The sequence below is a fragment of the Rhinoraja longicauda genome, chromosome 30 (genome assembly GCF_053455715.1).
Source record: "Rhinoraja longicauda isolate Sanriku21f chromosome 30, sRhiLon1.1, whole genome shotgun sequence".
In the NCBI taxonomy this organism is placed as follows: Eukaryota; Metazoa; Chordata; class Chondrichthyes; order Rajiformes; family Arhynchobatidae; genus Rhinoraja; species Rhinoraja longicauda.
In genome coordinates this window covers 28545901-28564194 of record NC_135982.1, presented here as the reverse complement: position 1 = coordinate 28564194, position 18294 = coordinate 28545901, and the positions used below count along the sequence as shown (strand labels likewise).

The following is an 18294-nucleotide window of genomic DNA, read 5'->3' as shown; positions in this document are numbered from 1 at the left end:
AGTGTCTGTACGATGAATAATATGGTAATGGTAGATTTGTGCGTATTCAATTCATATGCGGGTTCTATGTGCCTACGAGAGAACTTTGTCAGACGTCTCTGGTCTGCCAAACAGGCAGAAGAATGAATCTTAATCCACAGTTGGATTTCACCCTAACACAGTCAATTTTTGGTTCCCTCATCTTGACCAGTGATGTAAAACAATATGGAGTGGCTTTTCTCTCTCTTTTCTGCGATTTCATTGCCTTCTTCTGTACTCAGGCCACTAATCATTACCAAAAATGAAGAAGGGCAACAGAGTGGGATAGACACAAAATGCTGCAGTCACTCGGCAGGTCAGGCAGCATCTCTGGAGAAAGGGAAATAGGTGACGTTTCAGGCCGAGACCCCCCTTAGAGTGGGTGTGTGGTGCAATTGTGGGGAATTATTGATACTGGGAAAACAGGCTTTGATGAAGGAACCGAATTGACTCCTGGATGAATGAGAGTCGGGTAACATGTAATTATCTACCCTCTAATTGATCCCTTAGTGGCTTTCCCCCTATTTTTAATTGTGTATCTAAGATAATTTGTATGTTCTATGGATGGAAAGCCATATATCAAGTTGAGCTCTGCAGTATAGAACATCAACAGTGAAGTCTGATGAGTAATACAAATCTTTAAAGTGACTTTCTTGATTAGTACGGGTGGTCTTGATTAGTATGGGTGTCAGGAGTTATGGAGAGAAGGTAAGAGAGGGAGAGGTAGATCAGCCATGATTAAATGGCAGAGTAGACTTGATGGGCCGAATGGCCTAATTCTGTTCCTATCACTTATGAACTTATGATAACTTGACAACATCCATTTCTGCTGTTGGAAATGTTTTCCTAACTATCTTAATTCTTATGTTCCAAACAGGATGCTTAACCAGAGAAATCGAAAGCCGCGTTGTTGCATCGGTCCCCACGGCCTCCTGCCCCGCTACTCAGACAAACAAGCAGATGGGCAGGAACAGCTCTTCAGAGTGACCGACAACATTCAGGCTGAATTGTAAGTCAACATCATTTTTTTCTGTTGCTTAAGCAAAATTACTTAGTCTTGGACACCAGAAAAGGAGTTACCCGAAATTGTTGCATCTGTGCTCAGAGGGAATGTGAGGTGTTTTTCATTAACCTTAATTGGGCATTGGTGGAAGAGCGCAGATAGGTCAGAGTGTGAGTGGAATGGAGAATTAAAGTGACAGGTAGCTGGAAGCTCAGGGGCCCCTTGTGCAGAGTGAGCAACGTTAGTACCCAAAGCTGTCACCCAATCTGAAGAAGAGTCTCGACCCGAAACGTCACCCATTCCTTCTCTCCAGAGATGCTGAGTTACTCTAGCATTTTGGAGATTGGGTGTGTAGGAAGGAACTGCAAATAGTGTAAACCAGCATTTGCAGTTCTTTCCTCAACACCCAATCTACATTTGGTTTCTCCAGTGTAGAAAAGACCACATGCTGGCCGGCCCCCACATGCTGCACACACGACTGGGATTGGTGCGGGTGGATTGCTGCTTCATCTGAAAGGGCTGTTTGGCTGACTAGGGTGGAAGGAATGAGGTGAAAGAGCCAATGTTGCCTTTCCAACGACTACATAGCATCATGAGAAAGGAGTGGTCGGTGGAGATGGTGGAATGGGCCAGGCAGTTGCTGACTCACTCAAGAAAGGTCTCAACCCGAAATGTCACCTGTTCCTTTTCTCCAGTGATGCTGCCTAATCCGCTGAGTTACTCCAGCTTTTTTTGCCTTTGCAATTGAAGATAGTCACAATCTTTTTGGAATGGTAAAAGGAGAGGGGAGTGGAAGATGTAGAGAAGGAAAATGAGTCAATATTACAAATGGATAATCTACAGTGAGACTGGCCAGCTCTGATTCAAACATAGAAAACTAGTTTTCTGAAAACTTTGCCTGGTGGTCGAACCTCGATGAAGGAACCAGAAACTGCAAAGGGTGATCTTTTGAAAATGGATGCTTGTTGGGTAGAAGGTGAGGTCCAGGGGAATTTCTTTGGAAAAGAACATCCTTGGAAAAGAGGGAGTGAGATTTAGATCCAATGACAAGTACGGGTTTCTGGAGTTAGGAAGAGAAGTCAGGAGGATGTTGGTTGAGAGGGAAAGATAAATCAGCCATGATTGAATGACAGAGTAGACTTGTCGGGCAGAATGGTCTAATTATGCTCCAATAACTTCTGAATAACTAAATCAGAAAAACATGCATTTCCAAATCCTGGACTGCAGTCTGCATAAAGGCTGTATCCTAAGTGCTTGTTCATCTTGTTCTTGATGCTAGATCCTCATAAGAGATGGGGAGAAAGGACTGACCTTGATGTGTAAATATGGAATAAATATTGCCATCTTTCTCTGAAGAATACAGATATAATTTCTAAAATAGTTTCCAAAATGTATACCTTCCTGGAAAATAATGTACATTTTTAAACATTATTATTTTAAAGTGTAAAGTCCATTGAAATGTTTCATTAGAAGTATTCTGGTTGTAATCCTACTGCAGTTTTAAGAAAATGAGGGGGAAAAAACACTAGTTTTTCAATGGATTGTGACAGGAAATTATGATTTCATAAATTATGATCAGTTGATGCAAACTTTTGTTCACCCTTGTTCTTTCAGTTATGTTTGGCACAGGTTTAATGCTTTATCATCAGATAGTTTTTCCTGATGTCTAATTACTTGATAAACATAAAATCCACAGTACATCTTTGACTGATTTTGTAAATCTGTTTAACTAAGCCTATTATCTGTGATTTATGCCTTTTCTGTAACAAAAGCAATAGCATTTATATAGGTCATTTAATGTGGCAAAACATCCCATGATTCTTAAGCGTAGGAGTAAGATAATTTTAAAATGACGTTAAACCACATATTAGGATGGATGACCAAACAGTTGATCAGAGTCAGATTCTGGGATCTAGTTAAAGGAAAGTCGGGGGACGGGAAGATTAAAAAATGAGATTTCAGACTTTGAGGGTTGAAGGCACGGTTTCAAAGCATGAAGCGTTTGCATTTTCAGACGAGACAAAACGTCAGAATTAGCCAATTTCGCCAATGATTATGAACTAAAACAGATTACAGAGATAGGGAGAATGATAATGGAGTGGTTTGAAAACAACAGATTTAAACTTTACGATAATGCTTAACTAGGAGCTGATAAAGGTCGGCGTGCACAGGATTGGATGCAAACTGGGAATTAGGCAGCAGAGTTTTGAATGACCTCGGATTTATAGAGAGTGCAATGAGGGCAACTGGCCAGGAATTAGTTTTAGTCACAGAGTCACACAGTGTGGAAACAGGCCCTTCGGCCCAATTTACCCACACCAACCAACATGTCCCATCTACACTAGTCCAACCTGTCAGTGTTTGGCCCATATCCCTCCAAACCCGTCCTATCCATGTACCTGCCTAAATGTTTCTTAAACGTTGCAATAGTCCCAGCCTCAACTACCTCCTCCGGCAGCTCATTCCATACCCCCGCCACCCACCCTTTGTGTGAAAAAGTAACCCCTCAGGTTCATTCTTCCTATCTCTATATTAGTTGAGGGTTTCAACAGTAGGAGATGGGTCAGGATATGACCTTGAAGGTGATGGCATTCAAAACTAACATCGAGGCCAAACATGACCCAATGGAGTGAACAGATTTGATAGTTTTAAATAACTCACAATCTTTATCTTGGAAGTAGTAATATTTTCTCAGTGCTGCTCTATATTAAAGGTGTGTGGCATACGACCTTGGGTGGGTAGAAATGTTATTCGTAACAATGCTGGTGTGGTGGAAATTAAGAAAAATAATGATAACTGATGAGGACTTTCAAGACAGAATGTTTGCAGAAGTCAATTATAACAAACTATGGTCAAGAAAATAGATAGCATGGAGCTTTTTTTCATCGTTTCATGTGAAAACAACCGTTTTAGATCGTTTTGCATCATTCTAAGCATTTGAATACTTAGTGTCATGAATCATGTTGGTGCCTCTGATACAATTGCACATCAAATTACATCTTCCTTGCACAGTGCCACGTTTAGGGCACTGCAAGGACATGAGAGCATATTGTCCCAGGAACATAGACACAAAATGCTGGAGTATAACAGGTATAACAGAGCTTTATTTGTCGTTCGGTACCGAAGTACCGAACGAAACTACATAGCAGTCATAGAAAAAAAAGAACACAAGACACATAACCCCAACACAAACGTCCATCACAGTGACTCCAAACACCCCCTCACTGTGATGGAGGCAACAAAACTTCCACTCTCTTCCCCACGCCCACGGACAGACAGCTCGTCCCCAACCGACCCGCACAGTCCCCGCACCGGGCGCTGAAACGTCTCGCGGCCGAACCGGGCGATGAAAGGCCCGCGACCAAGCCTTGCGCAGCTAAGTCCCGTGGTCGAGCCGCACCAGCGATGTAAAGCCCCGCGGCCGAGCCGCACCGGGCGATGTAAAGTCCCGTGGTCGAGCCGCACCGGGCGATGTTAAGTCCCGCAGCCGAGCCGCACCGGGCGATGTTAAGTCCCGCAGCCGAGCCGCACCAGCGATGAAAAGTCCCACAGCCGAGCTGCACCGGGCGATGTTAAGCCCCGCGGCCGAGCCGCACCGGGCGATGTAAAGTCCCGCAGCCGAGCCGCACCAGCGATGAAAAGTCCCGCAGCCGAGCCGCACCAGCGATGTAAAGTCCCGCGGCCGAGCCGCACCGGGCGATGTTAAGCCCCGCGGCCGAGCTGCACCGGGCACTGTTAAGTCCCGCGGCCAAGCCGCACCGGGCGATGTAAAGTCCCGCGGCCAAGCCGCACCGGGCGATGTAAAGTCCCGCGGCCAAGCCGCACCGGGCGATGTAAAGTCCAGCGGCCAAGCCGCACCGGGTGATGTTAGGCCCCGCAGCCGAGCCGCACCCCGCGCCGTGAGGAAGAGAAAAGTTTCCCCCACCCACCCACCACCCACCCCCTCCCACACATACACAACCAAAAAAATATATAAAAACCATCCCAACACCGACACACAACAAAAAAAAAAGGAAAAAAGACGAACAGACTGCTAGCAAGCCGCTGCCGTTAGGCGCCGCCACTTCCGTAACTCAGTGGCTCCCACTTTGTCCAAGGAACAGCTGTGCTTGGACTGTCCTGGGATAACTAGGTCTTTGTAGTTCAACACTGGACTTGGGAGCACATTCTCTTAATCCTCTGCTGCAGCCCTATCACCACCCCACACCCCTCCATCCTCTGATTAATCCTCACACTCAACATGACCTTCAAGCTCCATCGCAACCCTCCAATAAACCGACACCCATCCAGCATTTTCTCATCACCTTTAATCGTTTAACCCACCCATCCTTCAACCCCTCAAGGCTTCTGACACAAAGATTTCTTTCCAAGCCCTCAGCCCTGCGATTATACTGTTGTAGGTACCAATCTTCTCTCTCTCTCTCCCTGCCTGACACCCAGACTCCAATCATCCCCACAACAGTTGCCCCCCTTCCATAGCCCTGTCCCTCCATACAACGACCCTTGGTCTTGCTCAGCTGTTATCAGGCAACGGAATCATCCTACCGCAACTAGACAGCTGTCCTGAACTACTATCGACCTCACTTGAGACCCTCGGACTATCTTTGATCGAACTTTACTGGCTTTATCTTGCACTAAACGTTATTCACATTATTCCCTTATCCTGGGTAGACACAAAATGCTGGAGTAACTCAGTGGGTCACGCAGCATCTCGAGACCCTTCTTCAGACTGATGTCAGAGGAGGGGGCAGGACATTCTCTCCCGAGATGTTGCCTGACCCGCTGGGTTACTCCAGCATTTTGTGTCTACCTTCGATTTAAACCAGCATCTGCAGTTTTCTTTCCTACACTTATTCCCTTATCCTGTATCTGTACACTGTGGACGGCTCGATTGTAATCATGTACTGCCTTTCCGCTGACGGGCTAGCATGCAACAACAGCTTTTCACTGTACCTCGGTACACGTAACAATAAACTAAACAGAACTCTTCGGGGCAGTGCAGACTTTTCGTTGACACCTCAGGCAGCTGCACTGTCTGTTATTAGGAGGCATTAAGCTTTTCTTCATGTACGTTTTTGCAGACTGGCATCATGGGTTTGTCGGAAACCTGTTTCAAACAAAGTTTGAACTTCAATGTAAATTGCAACACTGGTAGAAATTACCCACAAAACTGCTGGTTCTGTTCTATAGACAATAGGTGCAGGAGTAGACCATTCGGCCCTTCGAGCCAGCACCACGATTCAATGTGATCATGGCTGATCATTCTCAATCAGTACCCCGTTCCTGCCTTCTCCCCATACCCCCCTGACTCCGCTATCCTTAAGAGCTCTATCTAGCTCTCTCCTGAATGCATCCAGTGAATTGGCCTCCACTGCCTTCTGAGGCAGAGAATTCCACAGATTTACAGTGTTCTGCTACACATGTACGGCCTTGGCTCTGAGAAAGTGTCGTAACCAGGTTAAGATTTATTTGATTAGTAATGTATCTAATAATGCATATTTATTCACAAAATGCTGGAGTAACTCAGCAGGTCAGGCAGCATCTCAGGAGAGAAGGAATGGGTGACGTTTCGGGTCAAGACCCTTCTAATAATGCATAGGTGACTTCCTGATGTTCAGGCGTCCAGCCTTACTGCCCTAGGGGTATCCTGCACACTCTGTGATCTGTAGCCCTCGCCCATAATGTCTGCTTCACGTAATCATCACTGATACGACACAGTCGCCAGCCATGTCTGTCTGGACACTTATTATACCTAACTGTCGTTCATGAATTCCTGTGTCTCTTCTGTATCCTAGTTTGTTGACTGGCACTGTGACACGAAGTCAACATTTGTTCTCAGTTCAGCTTACAGAGCATACAGTAATAACTAAGGACAAAGCCCTTTTAATCATAGAAACATGGAAAACATAGACAATAGGTGCAGGAGTAGGCCATTCAGCCCTTCGAGCCAGCACCGCCATTCAATATGATCATGGCTGATCATCCAAAATCTGTGCCCTGTTCCTGCTTTTCCCCCATATCCCTTGATTCCGTTAGCACTAAGAACTGAATCTAACTCTCTTGAAAACATCCGTGTTGGTAAAGAAGTTAAAACTTCAAAGCTCGATTTTTTTTTTTAACGTTGCTGCTGCTTCCAGCCTTCATATGGTTTTGAAAGCAAAGCCACTGTTCTTGTTAATGGATTCCAGATGGGTGGAATCTTAGCCAGCATTTCATTTTGCGTCCGGCGCAGGGTAATTGCTGTGTGCTTCGCAGTGGCAATCCCACTGTACCTAGAGGACGGCAGCATGTGGATTTGGTTTTCATTTTAAACTATCATCTACTACCTCAGGGGTTTGCCCTCAACCTTCCTGGAACTTGTCACCACCCCCCATCCCCCAAAACCCCACCATCACCACCAGCTAACATCTTGGATCGGAAATACAAATGCTTCATTTCCAGATGTGCTGTTCTGAGGCTGAGAGGTTAATTTGCTAATCTTAATTATTTTTTTTCACTTAAACTCTCAGCTCTCCGGGACCTCACTCAAATAACCATTCTTCACTGGTAAATCTTGCCGGTGTGCAGTGTTGAGCTCGCTGGCTGCGACCACACCTCCCTCGTTATCTTGCAAGTACATGCATGCACACTTCCCAGCACTGCACGTCCATCATAAAGGGACATTTCCTGCCCTATCCCAATGGTACCAGGCCATTCACAGCATAACATATCAAAATGCTGTAAATACTCAAGTTCAGGCACATCAGTTCTAACCCAAAATGTTCCTTTTCCCACAGATCCATCTTGACCTGCTGAACATTTCCAGCAGTTTCTGTTTTAGTTTAGGTTTCCAGCATCTGCATTTTGTTGAAACTTTCGCTGCCTGGTTTAGAGGGTATTATCTATAAAGAAAGGCTATACCCACCTGGATTGTTTTCTTTGAAACGTCAGAGATTTAGGGGAGATCTGATAGAATTATATAAAATTATGAGTGGCATTGATGGGGTAAATAGTCAGAAGCTTTTCCCCAGGGTGGAAATGTCACGGATTAGAGGTGAGAGGGGGCAAAGTTTGAAGGAGATGTGAGGGGCAAGTTTTCTTTTTACACTGGTTGGGTGCCTGGAACGTGCTGCCGGGGGTGTTGGTGGGGCAGATACAACAGTAGCATTTCCGAGGCTTTTGGATAGGCACACGGATAAGCAGGGAATGGAGGATATGGATCACCTGCAGGCAGAAGAGATTAGTTTAACTGGGCATCATGATCGGCATAGACATTGTGGGCCGAAGGGCCTGTTTCTGTGCTCTACTGTTCTATGTTCCATTTGTAGCAGCCCTCTTTGTTCCTGGAGCTATCAATAAGATAACAGTGTAGGAAAAAACTGCAGATGCTGGTTAAAATCGAAGGTAGTCACAAAATGCTGGAGTAACTCAGCGGGACAGGCAGCATCTCTGGTGTAAAATAAACGCTGCTGCAGTTGTTGTGAGGCAAGTGTTTTATCTCACATGGTTACTCTATCACCCTTTTCCTCTCTGTTTTTTTTCCTTACTTGCCCTTCCCATTCCCCCCCACATGCTGCCACCCCACCTAACCCCCCCCCCCACCCCCCCACTCGCTCTCCTTGTGCCCTTCATTTCACCCCCTCCCCCAAGTTTCCTGTTATTATGGGGCAAAGAAGACTAAAATACCACTTCAGCAACAGTTTACAATCATCAGAGAGACACATAACTGTTAATCTGCTTTCAGTATTGTCCGTGAAGGAGGAATAATGACCAGAACAAGATCATTATCTGCTATCCTCAAACAGTGCCGTCAAATCTCCAGCATCCGTCTGGAGAGACAGGCAAGGCCTTGGTATATTATATTTCATCAAATCGGCATCTCTGCCAGATTCTGCATGCAGCACTCATCCCCTGGTGACGGGCATGTTCCTACTCCCTGCCGTCTCTCAGCTGAGATCCCTTTCAGATAGGGCAAATTAATATCCAAGTTACAAATAACTGGGGGATAATCCTTTTTTTGAATGGCAACTGAACCATCCTACCAGCTACTGTCTGCCTCATTAAAGACCTTGGACTATCTTTAATCAGACCTTACTGGACTTTTATCTGCATTAAATGTTATTCCCTTTATCATTTATCTGTACGACACGATTGTAATTATATGTAGTCTTTCCACAGACTGTTTAGCACTCAACAAAAAAAAAACTTTTCACTGTACTGCGCAGGACAAGAAACTAAATTATGAATGGATAATGTTGAATTAGTCATCCTCTGCTCAGTTTTCCTTTCCATTGAATTCTCTGGAAGGGACTATTGGGTGGGATATATAATAGGCAACATGTCCTAAAATCAGACACAGTGCTGGATTAACTCAGCGGGTCAGGCACTATCTCTGGAGAACAAGAATAGGCAACATTCAGGTCAGCACCTTTCTTCAGATCAACCCAACACGTCACTTATTCTTGTCCTCCAGAGATGCTGCCTTAGTTACTGAGAGACGTTGGGTTACTCCAGCACTTTGTGTATTTTTTGTACAGTAACAACTGCAGTCCATTATGTCTACATTGCCTAAAATTAACTTTACTCTCCTTGTATCATATCTCCTGTTTGATGCCATCGCATACCATCGCATGAAGCTCTGAAATGGGGAGTGGTGGGCAGTGGAATTGAGAGCAGAAGCTCTCATTATCAGACAGTGCATTACATTGGTATTTCTGTCACTGAAGTCTAACAACTTGCAAAATGGCACTGAACGAGGGCTGGCTCATATCCCATGTTGGGAATTTTCCATGTGCATTACCTGAGTGCACAAGAAAAAAAATAGCATACCTAAATGGAGCAGAAATATTTGATTTATGTGGGTGAAGGTATGATGGCATAATCGCTTCTGAAGCAAAATGACTGAGTCAGAAGATTGCTTTGACAGTTCATGCAGAGTTCTCAAACTGATCGGATTTAAAATTAGACCAAGGCCCAATAAAATTCCCAAACCTTTGCTGTTGGTATGTCATAGAACTGGCTTAATACAAACCCACAAGGAACTTGCTTGCAAGGAACACAGGAAGAAAAATGTTGATTTTGGCCTGTGACAGTGTATCCATTATAATTGGAACCATGTTCCTAATTATAGTGCGGAGACACTCACAGAGGTTTGTGATGTCCTCTCGGCTCTCGGAGATGCCAAGAGAGACTTCTAAAATAAGCAGGAAGTTCAGTTCAAGCAAGAGGATGCCAGGTGACCGTGGTCGGGTCAAGGTGACATCACCGCCCCGCGCCCCACGTAACCTCACCCAGCCAGCCAGCAGCCACGTGCTCCCTCTCCACGAAATGGTGGCCGCCCGGGCCGGGAGGCGGGTTGCTAAGCAACTTCTGTTAGGCGGCGCCCGGGCCTACACTGTCTGGACCTACAGCGTCCAGGCCTACAGCGTCCGGGCCTACAGCGTACGGGCATACAGTGTCCGGGTCTACAGCGCCCCCCGGGCCTAATACGGGACAAGGGCGGTCCCATACAGGACAAACCAATTTAGCCCAAAATACGGGATTTCCCGGCTAATACGGGACAGTTGGCCGCCCTACTACCAGATGAGCTTAATGCCCGTTAGGTCCATTTTGAACAGGCAAAGTTTCACCAAGATGCATCCCATCCCCATCTGCCTCTCTCCCATACAAACCAGTGGCAGTGGTCAAATATGTTTCCCTGAGGGTAATTTTCTGGAATGAGACTGACCTGTGTGTTATCTCTGGGCGTGTTCTGAAACCATGCGCCAATCCACCAGCCAGTCTTCACCGACATCCTCAATCTCGCACTTCAGCACACTTCTGTCCCCATTTGTTTCATCATTCCAATCTCCAAGACAAATAAAGTGACCTGCCTCAGTGACTATTGTCCAGCAGCTCTAACATTGATCATAATGAGGTGCTTTGTAAGTAATGAGGTGCTTTGTAAGTTTGCTAAAGCCCATATCCACGCCAGTCTTCCAGACAATCTACACCCCCTGTAATTTGACTACAGGAGAAAATAGGCCTTGAAGGACAACATTTCCTTTGCACTACAGTCAACTCTGGATCACTTGACCATGAGAACACCTCGATCAGGATGCTATTCAGTGACTGCAGCTCAGCCTTCAACACCATTATAACCATAAAGCTCATCCCTAAACTTCCATCTGTGGCTGGTTTCTGGACCAGGGCGGCACGGTGGCGCAGCGGTAGAGTTGCTGCCTTGCAGTGCTTGCAGTGCCAGTGACCCAGGTTTGATCCCGACTACGGGCGCCGTCTGTACGGAGTTTGTACGTTCTCCCCAAGAACAGCGTGGGTTTTCTCCGAGATCTTCAGTTTCCTCCCACACTCCAAAGACGTACAGGTTTGTAGCTTAATTGGCTTGTTACAAGTGTAAATTGTCCCTAGTGTGTGTGGGATAGTGTTAATGTGCGGTGTTTGCTGGTCGGTGCGGACTCGGTGGGCCAAAGGGCCTGTTTCCATGCTGTATCTCTAAGCTAAACTAAACCTCCTGACCCACATATCTCAGTCGGTTAGAATTAGTCATAATATTTTCTCCATTCCGAACCTCAACAGTCGTTTCCCTCGGAGTTATGTGCTCATTCTCTTCCTCTGCTCCCTGTACACCCATGTTTGTGTGGCCAACCTCAACACCAACTTGATCTTTAAGTTCACCAACGCTACCACTGTTGTCAGCTGGGTCTACAACAGTGATAAGGTGGACTGCTTTAATATTTGGATTTTGTGCTATAATCCTGCACCACTCAACTCTTTAGCACTCATCGTTGCATTTATTGTTATATTTACCGTTGCTGTTTGTACAATGTTTAATGAGTGAGCTTCAAGTGAACAAGGAGTTTCATTGTTTGGTGTATATGACAATAAACTAATCTGTAGTCTGGTACCGGATGAAAGTATACGCTTTATTAAAGAACAAAATATCTCCTGTGATAACATTACAAAGACAGTGTTGAGCAAAGCAAAGACTGTATTCTGTAGTCACACGGGCTTTACATTCCTCTTGATGGCAATTTTGCCGGGTAACCTGGTGATATTTTTCTCGTGCATTTCCTTTTAGCCAAGGCTGGTGTGTTGCTTGAGTTTTGGTGCCGTGTAAACCTCTGCTGCTTGGAATGGATTTAACCAAAAGCCGTGTTACTTTCTCTTTTCTAGTTTCATTGCAGTGGAGCAGATCGACAGTTATTGTGTTCTCATCTCCTCCAAAGCTGTGTATTTTCTGAAGCGTGGCGAGTATGTCGACAGGGACGCCATTTTCCTGGAGGTCAAGTATGATGACCTGTACCACTGCCTTATCACAAAGGATCATGGAAAGGCTTACTTGCAGCTGACAAAGAAAGCGGAGAGTTCAAGCAGTGGCGTGGCCATACCTGGCCCATCGCATCACAAGCCCTTGGTGAGTGTCGGAACCACTTGCACCGTTAACCCAGCAGACCAAATGAATTGCAGATTTTGTTCAATGATTTGTGCTAAACTCCCTAATCTGAGCTGGGTCAGTAAATGGGGCATTTCAGTCATCATCTACTGATCCCTGAACTAATGCAGTACGGTACGGTAGCGCAGCGGTAGAGTTGCTGCTTTACAGCGAATGCAGCGCCGGAGACTCAGGTTCGATCCTGACTACGGGTGCTGCACTGTAAGGAGTTTGTACGTTCTCCCCGTGACCTGCGTGGGTTTACTCCGAGATCTTCGGTTTCCTCCCACACTCCAAAGACGTACAGGTATGTAGGTTAATTGGCTGGGTAAATGTAAAAAAAAAAAATTTTTTTTTAAATAATAATAATAATAATAATAATAATTGTCCCTAGTGGGTGTAGGATAGTGTTAATGTACGGGGATCACTGGGCGGCACGGACTTGGAGGGCCGAAAAGGCCTGTTTCCGGCTGTATGTATATGATATGATATGATGAAAATATCAGCCAACTTTCATACTCCTTGTCATAAGGTCATAAGTGATAGGAGCAGAATTAGGCCATTCGGCCCATTAAGCCTATGCCGCCATTCAATCATGGCTGATCTATCTCTGCCTCCTAATCCCATTCTCCTTCCTTCTCCCCATGACCCCTGACACCCGTACTAATCAAGAATCTATGTATCTCTGCCTTGAAAATCACAATAATACTTTATTAGTCAAGTTTTGCAACATACGAGGAACTTCATTTGCCATACAGTCATAACAATAAAAAGCAACAGGACACACAAAGTATCTATTGACTTGGCCTCTACAGCCTTCTGTGGCAATAAATTTCACAGATTCACCACCCTCTGACTAAAGAAATTCCTCCTCATCTCCTTCCTAAAGAAATGCCCTTTAATTCTGAGTCTATGACCTCTAGTCCTAGACTCTCCCACTAGTGGAAACATCCTCTCCACATCCGCTCTATCCAGCCCTTTCACTATTCGATACGCTTCAATGAACGTCTACAGGGCTCACCTGTGACATTCTTCGGGATTGATGCCTGGGTTCACACCTGAGATTTGGCCAAATGGTCACAGGAACCTATCATCGCTGAATGACTATAAATCAAGTTTCAGCCCTTTAGCCTTAGTTCTCTAGCACACCAAAGGCCAATTTCTTGAATTTTCCCTGCACATGTGTTTATTATGTCTTGCTCATAGTCTGTGGTACATCAACATTGTAATGGTCAGTTCAATGATATGGCTTAATTGGTGGCTAGGTGCTGAATCTAAAGTCAGGTATTTATTCACAAAATGCTGAAGTAACTCAGCAGGTCAGGCAGCATCTCAGGAGAGAAGGAATGGGTGTTCAATCAACAGTAGTTTCATTAGCTGCTGTAAATTCCCACTTAGTGTGGGTTAATGGCAGAAATAATCGAACACGAGTTGATGGGTGTGTGTGAGAGAGACAATACTTGCAGAGATGCAGGGAAATGGGGCGGACTAGTAGTTTCAGTTTTCGTGATTCAACGAGGAAACATGCCCTTTGACGAGTTCGGGCTGACCAGTGATCCTTGCACACCAGCACGAGAAACATAGAAACATAGACAATAGGTGCAGGAGGAGGACATTTGGCCCTTTGAGCCAGCACCGCCATTCATTGTGATCATGACTGATCACCCACAATCAGGAACCTGTGCCTGCCTTCTCCCCATATCCCTCGACTCCACTCATACAGAGCAGTGCCCCAACTATCCTACACACCGGGAACTATATTTTTACAATTTTACCGAAGCCAATTAACCTACAAACCTGTATGTCTTTGGAGTGCGGGAGGAAACCGGAGCACCCGGAGAAAACCCACGTGGTCATGTGTACACGGGGGGAACGTACAAACTCCACACAGACAGCATCCGATAATTGTGGCTCCCCTGGGAGCTGGCAGAAACCAAATGCCCTCCTCCCACGTCATTATAGTATGCATCCACATTGGTTTCAATTCATGTATAGATTGTTAACATAATTAGTTTGTCTTAGTCCAAAAAGCAATGTGTTATTGATGTTTGTTTTCAGGTCCACGTGAAGTCAGAGAATCTTGCGCTCAAGATCTCGCAAGAAATTAACTATGCCAAAAGCCTCTACTATGAGCAGCAGCTTAAGCTACAGACCAATGAGAACCTGGAGCTGGACTCCTAATCGCCTCTCGACTGGTTGATAACAAGCAGCAAAGTACAGTAACAAGACCACACATGCCTCCGTATAATAGTTTATTGTATGAGCATGTGTGCAATGAACTCATTTTCTTTGAACCTCATCCCTGATGCCTAATTGAAGCTACAAGGTGGGGAATTAATAATATGCTTGGTTTTGGGACAGTTTATTACAGAAACTCTGATAAGGAGCAGGTTCTGTTCAAAATGTATTTTACATTTTATATATTGTATTTACAAAACAAATTGTGACAGAGTTGAGAGTTCTTTATATTTTACTAATCTGTACATACCTGTAATATTATACTTTCTTGTAAATATTTAGAAAAATCTCACAGGAAATGTCATGTACAGAAGCTGCATTCAAAACCAACTGCACCATAATATAGCAGATTACTTTATTGCACTAGAACTGTTCAGAAATGTACTTGATTTTTCGGGATAATCCAAGCCCGGCAGAGTGGTATGGCAACTTATCTCCAACAAGTCACGAGACCCCTTACTACTACTTTACTCTGATCCTTCCTTCCCATCGGTTTTTTTTCCAGAGTCTCTGAATAAGCAAGTTGGCAGGCAAGAATTATTGTTGGACTCTACAGAGGGAAACAATATGTGGCAAACTGGCATAAAAAAAGTGTTATGTTTCTATGATGCAGTTAAGATGTTATATTTACAGGAGACATTAAGGCATGGTGCAGTAACTGCTGAATGTTTGAGGAATTACTGCGTTTGGCAGGAAGAAGTGTTATCTGGCAGTGGCTAAAATGTCATCCAAGGCAAAAGACTGATGAAGAATTCTGTCTTCCTCTCTCTCGCGTTGGAGTGAAGTTAATGCTAGTTTGGTCTTGTAACTTCACCTCACTCGCCTTTGTCGGCTAAAAAAAGAGAAGTGAAATGATATCTCTCTATTTGCAGAAAACAGTAGAGGTGCATGTTGGTAAAAACCATTGAATGTGGTCAGATCCTAACAGTAACGGCCAAGTCTAACAGGGAAGGATCTGTAACTGCACTGAAAATTATTGTAAGTATATGTAAAGTTAGTGTGCTGAAGTCAAAACATTTGTAGCTAGGTGTTTAGAACTCTATAGAAAGGAACAATTACTAGAATGCATACGCAATACAATAGGCTCTTTGCACTGTTCATATGTGTTGAACACACTTATTTCAGTACATTCTTCTCCACTATGTCACAAGGAATCAATCACTATTTACAGTTTGGTAAATAATTGGTATCAAAAGTGTGGTTTTGGAACTGGAGAGTTAGATTTGGTGACTTTGTGGAAATTTGGAATTAGATTGGGACAGCCAAAGACTGCACATATGTAAGATCTGAAGGTATGGCCTCATTTGGAAACTAGACCAAAAGATGGCTTTCTGAGGGAAAGCAGAGCCAGCTTCTTCAGTTTCCACTAGCTGTTGCCTAAAGGACTATGAGAATCACGGATCAGCTTGCTTTGTGAAAGACCCCGACTAGACCCCCATCAAGCAGAAAGGCATTGGTCGTTGCTATTCCTGCACTTCTCTACAGAACAATCGCTGAGATTATCACCTACCTTCTTCCAGAATCAGGGGGCATGCGGGGGGATGTGTGTCAAAAGGATGACTTGTTTTGCAATTTTTATCATCAAATAAAATCACTTGTTATGAAAGGAAATGTGTATGTATAATATTCTATGCAACTTGTGGCATTTTAGGGTTGCCCCTAATATCAGCCCCTAACTTATCAACTTCTAGGTTTTAAACAGTGTTCAAATGTTTGTAAATTCTAGGAGCAGAATTAGGCCATTCGGCCCATCAAGTCTACTCGGCCATTCAATCATGGCAGATCTATCCCAATCTCCTGCCTTCTCCCCACAACCCATCACCCTGAGTGAGAATTGATATTAAATGTAATTTCAAATAATGTAGGTCATGACTTTGATCTCTGAAACTGGGCTAGACAGATAATATAAAGCCCTGCATTAGTCCGCTTTACTGGAATTAACCTAGTTTCAAATAATAATGTTTGCAAAATACAAGCTTGTTACTCTGGTCTTCTCTCTCTGAGAACGTAAGGAATTAGCTAGTGTGAAATGAAAATGTTCTACAAATGCTTTTAAGGTACATGGATTGGCAGAATAATACATTCTCGCACAATGGAGACAAGAAGTACAACTTAAAAGTCTCAAGTCAACCCTGAGTGAAGGTTGTAGCTAATGTACAGTGGGACTGAAACATATTACAGGAGGATATTAATAAACAAAAGAATGGGCATATAGTTGGAAAATTAACATCAATAGAGATAAGTGTGAGGTGCTACATTTTAGGAATATATTTACCCTGTAATCCACTAAAAACTGTCCAAAGGAGTTGGAAGGGCATTAAAACAGGTGTCTTAAAAACATAACATTATGAAGGCTTGGTATTATTTTCTGAGGATGGAATTTGAAAATCACAGTTATTGAATTGCTGTTGAAACCTGGTTAGACCACAGTTCGTGAGTACTGTTAACAGTTCATATAAGACAGTTATATAATGATATCAGAATTTCTGTTTCGCAGGACCGAATAATGAGTCTGGAAAAACTTTAGAAGGTGGAGGGTGAGCTGATAAGAGTAGAAGATGGAAAAGGTGATCATCTACAAGGACAATGCTAGACTAGTGCCCGTTACAAGGCACCAATAATACCATGAGCAAGTTCAGAAGAAAGGTAGACACAAAATGCTGGAGTAACTCAGCGGGTCAGGCAGCATCTCGGGAGAGAAGGAATGGGTGACGTTTCGGGTCGAGACCCTTCTTCAGAATAAATGTCTTTGCTCAGCGCCGGGTTAGAATGCGTCGGGAGAGGTCTCGCAAGTCTGGAGGAAGTAGATTCAACCAGACTTCCTAAAAACATCCCGTGAAGACAGATCGGGTTTGGTTCTGGTGTCTCCTACTATAATTTCCTCAGCTAGCAGCTTATTGAACAAGATGCTGAATCATGAACAGAAATGAAAACTTGCGCCTTTGGGAAAATAAAGTAAGAGTTTGCATAATTGTGGTTTTTAACAATTCTATTGTAGGCCATAGAACAAAGTGCAACATAGGAGCAGGCCCTTTGGCCAACAAGTCCCTGCTGAATATGATGTCAAGTTAAATTATCCTCATTTGCCTGCACGTGATCCATCATTCCCTCCATATTCCTTCATTCCCTGCATATCCATGTGCGTATCTAGAAGCATCTTAAATGCCACCCCTGGCAGTGTGTTCCATTAACACTACCCTACAACGCACAAGGGAGAATTTTACATTTATACCATGCCAATTAACCTGCAAACCTGGATCTCTTTGGAGTGTGGGGGGAAGCTGAAGATCTCAACGAAAACCCACATGGTCACGGGGAGAACATGCAAACTCCGTACAGACAGCACCCGTGATCAGGTTCGAACCTGGGTCTCTGGCGATGAGAGGCAGCAACTCTACCGCTGGGCCACCGTGCCGACCATTGTTAGTGTTCGGGGATCACTGGTTGGGGTGGACTCAGTGGGCCGAAGGGCTTGTTTCCGTGCTGCATCTCTAAACTGAATTAAACAAAACTAAATTTATTAGGTGGCACTGCATTAAGGTTAAGTTTTAAATCTGACTGGGGAATCGCAAGGATTTGCCCGAGGCCTCGTCTATTTAGAGCACGGTTCATGCTCTCTCCATTA

At 44.4% G+C, this 18294-nt stretch overlaps 1 protein-coding gene across 2 annotated transcripts in view; it reads left to right on the top strand.

Annotated features, from left to right (window-relative positions):
- The window catches only part of vps13d (vacuolar protein sorting 13 homolog D), a 216010-nt gene extending 199319 nt beyond the window's left edge, over nucleotides 1-16691 (top strand). For both annotated transcript variants that reach the window (XM_078425505.1, XM_078425504.1), the window contains 3 exons: nucleotides 896-1027; nucleotides 12173-12413; nucleotides 14490-16691. In XM_078425505.1, coding sequence (XP_078281631.1) covers nucleotides 896-1027; nucleotides 12173-12413; nucleotides 14490-14612 — 496 coding nt within the window. In that variant the 3' untranslated portion in view covers nucleotides 14613-16691. The remainder of the gene's footprint in view (nucleotides 1-895; nucleotides 1028-12172; nucleotides 12414-14489) is intronic.
- The last annotated feature ends 1603 nt before the right edge of the window (nucleotides 16692-18294 follow it).